This window comes from Tiliqua scincoides, chromosome 2 (assembly GCF_035046505.1).
Source record: "Tiliqua scincoides isolate rTilSci1 chromosome 2, rTilSci1.hap2, whole genome shotgun sequence".
NCBI lineage: Eukaryota > Metazoa > Chordata > Lepidosauria > Squamata > Scincidae > Tiliqua > Tiliqua scincoides.
In genome coordinates this window covers 203,949,598-203,961,341 of record NC_089822.1, presented here as the reverse complement: position 1 = coordinate 203,961,341, position 11,744 = coordinate 203,949,598, and the positions used below count along the sequence as shown (strand labels likewise).

Below are 11,744 nucleotides of genomic sequence, written 5' to 3'. Positions count from 1 at the left end.
TTTCATGGCTGAATGTTAACCCACAGGAAACAATGCAGATAGTGTAGTTGTGCAGTAGCCCTTATCGCCGCATGTGCTTGTGGGTGCTGGAACGAATTGTCTTTAACAATCCGATTTGTGATTTGCTTGGGACTTGGCTGTCAATTGTAAGTGACTGAGAACAAGCAGCGTGACTTGTACTTGGAACTGAAGCCAGTGCTATCCATGGTGGAAACACAGGCATTTGACACTGTTACCAACTGAAAATTCTGGTTCACATACAAATAAGTCTTCAACATTTCTTCTCTTGTGTATGTCGAAAGTGTCATACATATTAGAAAAGCCTTGCCTGTTGAAGTTGAAACCTTGTTGATAGACTCCTTGAAACTAATGCTGCCATCATGTTCAGGAGTAATTAATTGCAGCTAAACCAGCTGGATCACTTCCATGTGTGAGAGGCCAGGATTGAGAGAGATCTTGTGAAGCTTCAGAACAGCTGTGCCACTTGCAAGCACCAGTTTGCAGAGCTGAACTCGTTAGTGTATGTGTTAATAGGATGCACTGTAAGAGGATTCCTCCTGCTAATAGTGTGGCTTAACTGAAGCATGAGTTGCCCCCCACAGGGATTTAATGATCTGCACATAATACAAGATTGTGTTCTCTGTGCAAGAAAAGCTGGATCGTGGTGAGAAAACTCTGCCTGCTTAAAAAAGGAAAGAAAACTAACCAAAACCAAATAATTCTGTCCCAACCTTTCCCCTTGGGAGAGCATTGAGGCATTATAAATACCTAAACCTAAATACATAAACTACCTAAAAACATAAAATACCTAAATACATAAACTACATGGGATGGAGTAGGAGTGACTGGCCGAGCTTGTCAGGCAATCATCTTTATGCACACGCTGCTGGATGGGACTACATGGTCCTTGCACCTTTCTGCTGTCCCTAGCAATCTGAGAGATGTGGGCAGACAAGAGGATAAGGCGTTGTGTACTGAAAGTGCCCCATGGGGTAATCAAGAAACTGACCGTTCCCTCCTTTCATTTTTAAAGCTTCTGGTCACCACGGTATCCTTCTCTATCTCACCCCAAATATTACTGTGTACTGTACAATCTTGATTCACTCAACATCCTTTTAAAGGAGGGTGGGGAGGGAACCTTCTGAAGAAACTGTCAAGGGTTCTCCCTCCCAACTGTGTTAAGTTTCACTGGTGATCAGAAAAGGGTGGTAGTGAAAGATTGTAAGGTTAGTCCTCTGCTAACACTTTCTTGATCATGTGAGGCAGACAAATCCTTGCAGCACATCACATAGTATTCATAATATTTTCATCTTCATTAGAGTTGTAGTATATGTAGCTATTTAGCTTTGCTAATACAGTATACACCAACTGCTAAAATGTGTTCTGTCTTTAAAATTGTGATCTCCTTTTTTCTAAAAATTGAAATCTTTTCTTTTTCTGGTCTCTGCTTCTTATGGCTGCCCAATTGTGTGCTTTTTCCATTTTCATAAGGGCTAGGCCAGTGATTTTCAAACTTTTTCAACTCATGGCACACTGACATGGTGCTAAAATTTTCAAGGCACACCATCAGACTTTTGACAAGTGGCAAGGCACATCATGCTATTGGTGGGGGGGGGCCTCACATCCCCCAATAGCCCTACTAATAAATTACCCTTCCTCAAACTCCCACAGTACGCCTGCAGACCATTTGCGGCACACCAGTGTGCCACGGCACAGGGGTTGAAAATGACTGGGCTAGATAGTTTTTGAGATAGACTGCTAATGTTCAGGCCTTGTTAATTTTAGATTTAGGAAACTTCAAAAAACATCAGAATTTAAATATTGCATGCAAGAAGGGTTATCAGTTCTGTACAGTGGGCAGATTTATGAGCTTCACTTAATTTCATTTCCCACAAAAGAAGAAAGTGACGTTTAAAAATCTTTACTTATGGACAAGTCAATGCCCAGATTTGCTGCGCATTCTTTACAGACATGTAAAGTCCATTTCTGAGATTTATTTTCTTCTCTGCATCAGTGGCATCTGAGCTACAGAGAAGTAGAGATTCTGAAAAACAACATGCTTTTGTGGTATGCTGTGATATTTCATTGTGCAGCTTCTTGTAGACATAGATCCAAACTCAGTGAGCCAAACTCAGTCTTAATATTAAATGAAAAATAGTGACCACATCCCAAAGGGATTGGGCTCAAAGAATTTAGCCTGGCAGTAGATGGCAGAAGATGTTTGATCTCTCAGACCAGCATGGAGTATTTTAGCATTACTAGAGTGAACAATTTGAAAAATTCATTATGGGGGGGGCTCTTGTGCCCATTTTTTAATGCATCTTTAAAAGGAAGTCCTCCAAAGCTACCACCCCACAAAAATGTTTAACAGTCAATCTACTTACACAGATTTATGTTGTTCATTTTGGGCACACTGATGGCATGAGAGTGTTTTTAAAACAACAAAACTCTTTTTCCAGTTTAAAATAGTTTACCGTCTGATTTCCTTGAAGGTGTTTCTTGCCACTGGAGACAAGTAACTATTATAAGTCTCTAATGCTTTCTTTGACATTCTTGTTGAATTTTGAATTGCCATTCATCTACTTCTGCTTCCCCTTGTGCATTAAATCTTTGGGCCCTCAAGGAACATGGCTTCAAGCCAGCTGGCATGAAGCATACCTGAGGCTGCTGAAAGCCAATCTGTGCTGCTGTCTCTTTCCATTTTCCTAGGACAGAGGAAACTATATAGCCTGTGCAACCGCTGACAATGTTGATCATGTGATATTGATGCCATAGTGATGGAAGCTGGCAGGCATCCATGGAACTGCTCTTGAGTGTTTCTGCTTGATTTCAGCAGGAAGGTCTTAAGTGGGTGACGTTTGTAATCACCTCTGAGACATTTCTGTCAAGGATCCCACAGGATTTCATCTGGTTTTAGTGCACAGGAGGTTATTGGGTGGGATTTTGAGATCTGATGTACAGCATTACAACAAGCTCTCTCTTTCATCTGTCTCAAATCCTTCAGTCTTGGAATTATTCAGTATTAGTAACTACAGCTGGGATCTGGGTGGGCAGTGGTGGTTAAGCTTGTCAAAAGAGACCATGAAGCAGTCATTGTCGGATGATTTATGGAGATGGGGCTTCCTGCCAATGAAACTTAACAGCCCAATCCTATCCTCTTCCCCACCACAGCATGCAGCCACATCCAAACAGGCTGTGCTGCATGCTGTGGTAGAGTGCCGATTAAGCCCCTCAACCCCCAGTGGGTCTACTCAAACTTGTGCCAGCTCTGTAGCTAGCGCAAGGCCAAAGAGGCAAAGGCAGCATGTCAACTTGCTCCCTCCATCCACACTTCCACCCCACAGTCTTACCGAAGTTGGCAGGCCTTTTCCCCACTGCTACTGTGTTCAGTGTCCTCCCTGCCATCTAGGGTGGCAGTTTGGAAGTGCACTGCATCTGGATAGCATTTTGCAATGGCCGTAAAGCATCTATTATCACTGGAATGGCATAATTGGATAGGATTGTGCCGTTAAGTCTCTTCTGACCTCTGAGAATTTTTATTTATATTTTTGTTTCATTCACATTTATATACCATCCCTCCTTCAAAGACCACTCAGATGGTGTATGTGGCTCCTCACAGCAACCCTGTAAGATTGTTCAAGCTGAGAGAGAGTGGCTGGCTCAAAGTTACCCAGTAGTTTCATGGCTGAGTGGAGACTTGAAGCCAGGTCATCCTGGCCCATGCCCCATCTTCATATAGCAAAAGTGACTTACACTTTTTTATGTGCACCAAGTCCCACCTTGGCATACTTGATGGCTGCCCTGTCCAGTGAATCTCCATCCCCCGACCGTTTTCTAAATCCTAAAACCGAGTATCTTTTGGTAGTACCATAATATGTTCATGGTGCAGTTGAGACATAATGCTTAAAACTGGGTGAAGGGAAGGGCTTGGGCTGTAGCTGTTGAGCATGCCTTCCCCTCTCTTGTGCAAATTCCTCTCTTCCACTTGACTCAAGTTTATCGACCATGCAATTATTGCAAATCACATTTAAAATGAAACTCAGCAAGAACCTTGATTAAAACTAAGTCCTTATAGGGAGCTTATAAGTGTGTCAGGACTAGTATTGTTATTTATATGGCTGAACCCAGATAGTAGGCCTGAGGAAATTATTGCAAGGAGTGGAGGAAAGAGGTGAGGGCATGTAGGAATCTGAAGCTGAATCCTTAAAGCTTGGTCCTTGTATGCTTGAGTGTAGACCTAAACCTTCATGTGTCTATTGACTTTTGATGGTTTTGTTAAGCAGGTAGACCTGACTTTGTAGTTTTTAAAGCTATATCATTAAAGAAAACTTGGTTACTGAAATTGAGAGCTGTGCCAATGCAGTTTGAGACTCTGCTCATGCTTTTAATACCATCATCATATAGGTGAAAACCAGAATCAAAGACCATATCTTATGTTTCTTCTTTATTTTCTACAGGTGCAGGAGAATCTGGGAAGAGCACAATCGTAAAACAGATGAAGTACGTATTTTGCTTTGTTCAGATATATTGGTCCTGTGTTTCACTGTTGTAACAATTCTCATTTTTGTAGCAGGGTTCAAGCAATCTTGATATATTAATGACCTTGCAAAGTCCATAGTCAAACCATTCAGTTTTCACCTGGTGGCCAACTAGTTTTTCACCATGTGTGTGTACAAGTACACATATGATGACCTATTTTTGTTTATAGAAATACCTTCTGTAGTAATTATGACTTGTTTGATATGACCTTTGTACTTTTGTGGAAAAGCACACATTTCTCTTTATGGGATTTGTGAATCAACCTGTAGTTGAATACTGCAGTGCATTGGTTCTCACACATTTAGCGCTGGGACCCACTTTTTAAAATGAGAATCTGTCAGGACCCACCAGAAGTGATGTCATGACCAGAAGAGACATCATCAAGCAGGAAAAATTTTTGCAATCCTATCCACACTTACCCAGAAGTAAGTCCCATTGACTGTCATTGTTAAAAGAATATACATAGCATATTCATAGCAGCTTGTTACAAGTATAGGTCTGTAACATTTCCCCAAATGCAGTCACATAGCATGGTAGCATAAAGCCTAATAAAAATAAAATATTGAAATGAATAGGGACCCACCTGAAATTGGCTTGTGACCCACCTAGTTTGAGAAACACTGCTGTAATGGAAAATGAGAAACTGATAAGATCATGTGGAAAAAGCATATTATATGGTGATCTAATGCAAAGGAAGAGAGAGCTTCATTACCTGTAAGAATCACATAGAATAACAAGGAATTCAGTCATGTCAATATTGCCTTTATGACAAGCTGCACCCACCAAAATTCTTCCACCTGCATTTCTCCCTTGCTATGTAAACTGCTTTATGAACTTTTTTGTGAAAAAGTATTATGTAAATATTTTTTAATAAAAAACAAACACTGATTAACTCCTTTTAATTTTATTTTTTATTTAACTCTTTTATATCTATGTAATACCTTATAGTAGTGGTTCTCAATCTGGTGGGTTTCGACCAGTTCGTTTAATGCTTCCCCCACCCTTTAAGAAGGAGGGGAGATGCAGCAACGTGATCCCCAGGATCATGTCGCTAAGGGGGGGGGGTGAGGGGGTACTTTCCACTTGTAACTAGGTAGGACTTCTGGAGGAGGTGTGTGTGTGTGTGTGGGGGGGGGGTCCTGTGCAGCTCTCCACATGCCTCCCTGGGTCTTGGAATGTTCAGTAAAAGCAGATGCAAAGTACTTCCGTTTTGCAAGAGGTACTTTGCTCCTGTTTTTAATGAACATTCCAAGCCTTGGGGAGCCCTGTGGGGGGCTGCACAGGGCTCCCCACACCTCCTGCAGCCCTACCTAGTTACAAGTAAGTAGAAAGCGCCTCCCTCCCTTAGTGACATGATCCTGAGGATTGGTGCCCTAGCCCCACCCCCGCAAACACTTACTGAGGAAGTAAAGCTTCCTCAGAGCTTGAGAAATGCTGCCTTGTAGCTTTGAATAACTGTGGTTTGGCAGATACAGGGTGCTTCTTCAGTATTTTGGACTTTTAAATTGACATCTTTATGTGCTAGTTTTATTGGGTGCTTAGTTCTAGTGTTTGTAACCCACCCTAAGCCCTTTAATTGAGGGAGTTTTGAAATGTACATTGCTTAGAAATCTTGTTCCTTTCCGTAGCAAACTTGGTGGCTTTGTGTCAGCCAGTAGGGCAGTGAAGACAAAAGAAGGTGCACATGCACACTTGTTATGTAGAAAAAAAAATATTATTCTTTGTTTTGGTTTTTTTAACACACACACACAAAACTCCCTCTCTAAGATGGGTGTGTGTTTGAAAAATCTTCCATAGGACCAGAACCTGAGAGAGAGTTAAAAGTCAGTGACAGCGACAAAAGCAAGACATTGGGCCCTGAGGGTCCAATTTTCCCACTTCTGTTCAGCAAAGACGAGAAGAAAAACGCTCTCGCGCTCTCTCTCTCTCTCTCTCTCTCTCTCTCTCTCTCTCTCTCTCTCTCTGCTGCACCATTCAGGATGTGGGCTGACTGAGCAACTTGTTGTGCAGTTATCCTTGAAACCTCCCTTGCTGTAGCTCTTTGGAGCTCAGAGTATTCAGCTCCCCCACCCCTGCCATCACCACTTTCTTCTCCAGGATGATTGCTTTGGGAGAGAAGAAAAGATGAATGCCCTGCAGGTTCTTTTGCACTTGTCCCCCTTTGAATAGGCAACAGAGAGAATTATTCACTAAAAAGAATGTTTTATCATCCTTGCCTGGTCAGCCTCATAAGTTCAGCATTGAATTAAGCTTCAGACTGACTTGTTTTGGGGCTGTTTTCTCATTTATTACAGCAGGAATCCTATGCTGGGGATTTCTGAAGGAAATATAAGGAATGAACTCACTTTTGCCCTGGCTGTTCCATGAGCTGTTTCTAGCAAACTTTTCTGACTGCTTCCTGGAGCTGAAATGTGCCTAGCCTCCTTGATTGCCATGTGTTATGTTTGTAGTTTTGAGTCCTCCTGAACCCTTACAGAATGGATTGGCATGGACGTTTCTTCATTTTATTGTTGTTTTCTTAGGACTGCATCTGAAATAGGGAAAAATAACTGCTAGTCCAGTTGTCAGTATCTTATATGCTTGCATGTCCAGCCGTAGATCTAATCTGAGTTAGTAATAGCAAGGAGACAGGTTCTTTATGCCCGTTTTATTTAAAGAACAGTATTATCTATAGCAGCATGCAACCCTTATGGCACTTCTCTGTGTACAAACATTTCATCTTCATACCATTTACTTATTCTATACAAGATCAGGAGGTGAGAAAACAAAATGTACTGACTTCTATTTACAATTAAATGCCATTTAGGTTATGCCTAATTTTGGATATGTGTCATGAACTCCTCAACAGCTGTGTTGAGCAGTATGTGGAACTCTGTGTGGTGAAAACTTAATCTCCTGGCTGCACAGGGGCAAGTTTCCTTTTAATATTTAATTGAGTCCCAATTAAAAGTGGAAGGTGACATCAAAAATGCATGTGATGGAGATTACATACATTGAACAGTACAGAGAAGTAAATGAAGATTAGTCTTTATATAGTGAGATTAGCAGCCCAAAGATGGCTACCTCAGCAGGCAGTGGGAGCCTGGGCTTTTGAAAATTTTACTAAATCTGTACTTTGATCTGGTTGCAGCTCATAACTGCAGTGTCTGATAAATGTTTGTAAAACTTTTATCAAAGCCCAAGCCTACAAATATAATATAAAAATGTGCAATGTGCATAATGAAAACACTCTTAAAAACGGGAAAGAAAAACAGGGAGATATTAGATAATAAAGCTTTTTTGACATTGTGTTGGTTGAATACAGTGAGCTTTTGACATTGTGTGTCAGTCAGTGAAGGGAGCTTTTACTCTTCCCACTGTCATGACTCTTATTTTATGTAACTGGACCCTGAGATTCAAAGGAAAAAATGTTCATGCAGACCCTGTCAGAACCAACTTCAGCAAGTAGGAAAGAGGAGTATTAAGCTAAGGGAAATCCCTTTCTGCTTTCTTTCAGTGCTTTGGGAATTCATTAGGCAAGAAGTGATGTCATTAAACAGGTCATAAACAAAAATAAGCACTCTTTTCCTCAGGAACTCATTAGCTGCAAATGACAAAAGAGAAAATAAACCTTGACATATTTCAAGATATGGAAGAGCCCAATTTTCATGTGGGCTCCTCTTTCAGCAGTAACATCTCAGCACTGCTCAGCGCCCGAGGGCCGGATAAAAAGCTTCTACGAGCCACAGGCCTTATGTTTGACACCCCTGTTTTAAAACATAGTGGCTGCAGAAACATCAGTCCCACTTAGATCACAATTCATGATTACTACCAAAAAAGGGGGGGAACCAGGGGAAAGAGGTAATCAGAAACCACCCAAAGTCTTTTAGAAATTAAGCTAAAGCAAGATTCTGAAACAGGAGGTTGGGTCACAAATTCCTCAAGCAAGGGGACTTACCCTGAATATTCTCTGTTCTCAAAAGTATGTGGCTAATATCCAAGCATTAAGTCAACAGCAGAGGACTCCTTTTATGCTGGTGATGGGATGCCAACTATTTGTGACTTTCTTTAACACAAATGTGTTATGTGCAGGAATGCACTGTGAATTTGAAGTCCATTGCAAACCTCTGTATTTGACATGCTGGTGTTGATGGCTTCCTCTTCTCTTCCCCTTCAGGATTATCCATGAGGATGGATACTCTGAAGAGGAGTGCCGACAGTACAAAGCAGTGGTTTACAGCAACACCATTCAGTCCATTATGGCTATCATCAAAGCAATGGGTAATCTGCAGATTGACTTTGGAGACCCTTCCAGGGCGGTAAGTTTCCTTTCCCTCCCTGATCTGTGCTAACTTGCTTTCCACCTGTGATGCTAGACTCCAAGGTTCTCCCTGCCTGGATATCGAGGTATTCTTCATTCATTACCCAAATTGGAGAAATGTGCTTGGTCTCTTCAAACAGGACACTTTAATGCTATTTATTGATTGGGCTTTGATTATCTTTACCTCTTCTTTCCCATTGCTTAGCAAAAGCAGAATTATACAAGTAACTCATTGTGGAAATGAGAGTAATCTGCTTTTATTTGCATTGCAGAATTGACTTTTCATGGTACAGAATTCAGGGTTACTTAGACAAAAAAATCCCAACACTGTGCCAGAAAAAAAACGTACAGCTTTATGCCAATAAAGGTCTTACTGAACTGAACTGAAAACATACAGCCTCTGAGTTTGTGCCAAGATATGGAAAGAGAGAAGCCAGAAACAGGATCCATTTATTTTGGTGGGTCCTTCTGGGTTCAACATACTTTCTGGTAGTAGGATCAGATTAGCCTGGTGCAGCCACATACTTTTTACTTTGAAAGACAACTTTCCTGGGCTCCAAATAAAAAACCTCTGGAATGTTAGGGCTGCATACTGCCACCTGGCAAACAAGACCACTGCCAGGGCACTTTTTAGATATTAATAGGGAAAGATAGATCTTCCTCTCTGCTCCTCAAATCGAGGAATCTTGTTCTTGCTTTAGTTCCACTGCTGTTTCCATAGAACTACAGTGAAATGTTTTTGGCAGTATACTTAGTGCTGGCCACAGTCTAGATACCGGGTGAAATGCACAAGCAGTGTTTTCCCTGCTCAGAAGAGTTAGGCTGAGGAGCACTTTTACGTCATTGGTAGAATTCGAAGTCTATTCCTTCTGTTTTCAAGGTTTGATGACTTGCAGCAAGATGAAACAAGGTGGGGTGAGGAGGTGGGCAATGCTGCAGCTTAGTATTTTGAAAGGTATTTGGTTGGCCCTGGTCTTCAGGACTAAAGTTGGGCTCTAGCTAGGCCAAATTAAGAGCAACTTGCATTTCCTAGGACAAAAGTTGGAAAAGAGAGCTATATGTTTCAGACTTATCAATGGATTTAGTGAGACTTTCTCAGCATCTTCTGCTGGAATTGCCAGAATGCTCATCACTGTCATTTCTCCAAGTATGCTGCTGACGTATCTTGCTGGATAAATGTGCTATCTCAGGAATTCTTCTTCAAAAGTGGTTGCTGTTTAAATTTTTTATGTGCTTCTTAGCCCAAACTCTCAGACTAGCAAAATTCCTGTACAATAAGCGCTTGTGTATAAGAAAAAGTGCCCAAACTGCATAAATTGTCTGGTATAAATAATTCCCTATATATTGACTTTGTTGTGTGCACACATGATGGGATGCATTGGTTAAGTAACTCTTTCCAAGATATGTACAAGCTATGTCATGATTAGCACATGTTGTGCTCTACATGTGATTTGCACCCTTTTGTTTGTGTAAGTGCTGTCCATAAAGGAAACAGCTGTCACATTTCAAATGGCCCTCACTGCAACCGTCATCTTACATATGACTTACCAGAGAGAGAAACTGTAATGAAAACGATATGATTGCTTCACTTGTCTGTGTGGTCAGGTTGGCTAAATAACTCTGGATTTGGGTTTAGAATGGTACAAAATTGAAATGAACTTGCAAGGGTTGGGCAAAGGACATCATCTCAGTACAGAGTGGGATTGGGTGTCTTTTAAAGTTTCTCTTGGCATGAACTGCTTTGTCAGTTGAAAAGCAATGGAGTATGAGAGTCTCAAATTATGGTGCTGCTCTTTGTGTTTCTGAGTGACTTCCTTAACCTAGACTAATCATGGCCTATAGAAACAAAAGCTGTTACTTGTCTGTTTGATCTTTTTCTGTTGTCCCAAGCAGATCCTCACAGAATCTCCATAAACTATATGGAGGAAGGATGTGGTGACACATTCTCTCAATGGGTTTTGCCTATGTGTGATGTAATGTTGCAATATTAAGAAGGTTATAGCAATAATGTTGCAATTTTAAGAAGGTTATAGCAGTTCACAACCACCCTGTAACCTAAGCAACCAGTCCCCTGGGAGAGGAAGCATTCACTATGTCTTGGCTGAAATACGAGGCCTGAGGTTTAGATGGATCCATTTCAAAAAATGTTCAAGCAAACCAAATTTTATCAGCATAAATAAAATAAATTTCTAGTATATCATTTCTTGGCATCTAATGAAAGATTAACTGCCTAGTCAGTCCTCTCAGTTCTCAAGACAGTTAAGTCTACAGCTAATCAAAATCTGAGCCTTGTCTAGATCATATAAATCCCACCTGATCAGAATGCACCAGGTTTTTAATAATCTTTTGTAGTTGACCAGTCAGTACAGTAGTCAATATCTTAACATTATCATTCAGGTTAAAAAAAAAAAGCTGATAATTTGAACTCTTAGTATGATTTTGGTTAAGTTTAGGAATCCGTTATGTTTCATATATTAAAGGTAGCAGGGAGACTGTTCCAAAAATTTCATTGTAAAGCTAATATTAAAAATCTCATACTGTTCCAATGGAAATTCGTTGAACCCTGGAGATTTACTATTCTTTAATTTTTTTCATCTTTAATCATTGAAATATAGCTCTTATGGAGCCTCTTCAGTGCAACTCGGGCAAACAGCTTCCCTACAATGCTAAGGAGAGAGATGCCGCAGTAGTTATTGCAGTCACCCCTATCACTTTTGTTCTTGTACAGTGTGATGATGTTTGCATCCCTCATGTCCTGTGGTACTCCACCTTCTCTCCAGCAAAGGCAGAGGATTTCATGCAGCTCAGTGGCGATGATCTCTTTGCAGCACATTAGGACTTCAGTAGGGATGCTGTCTTTCCCAGGTGCCTTGCCAAAGGCAAGGGAGTCCAGGGCACGTGAAGT

At 41.0% G+C, this 11,744-nt stretch overlaps 1 protein-coding gene across 1 annotated transcript in view; it reads left to right on the top strand.

Annotated features, from left to right (window-relative positions):
* The window catches only part of GNAI2 (G protein subunit alpha i2), a 158,772-nt gene that overhangs the window by 88,285 nt on the left and 58,743 nt on the right, over positions 1-11,744 (top strand). Inside the window, exons 2-3 of the mRNA XM_066613513.1 lie at positions 4,458-4,500; positions 8,696-8,837. Of these exons, the coding sequence (XP_066469610.1) occupies positions 4,458-4,500; positions 8,696-8,837 (185 nt within the window). The remainder of the gene's footprint in view (positions 1-4,457; positions 4,501-8,695; positions 8,838-11,744) is intronic.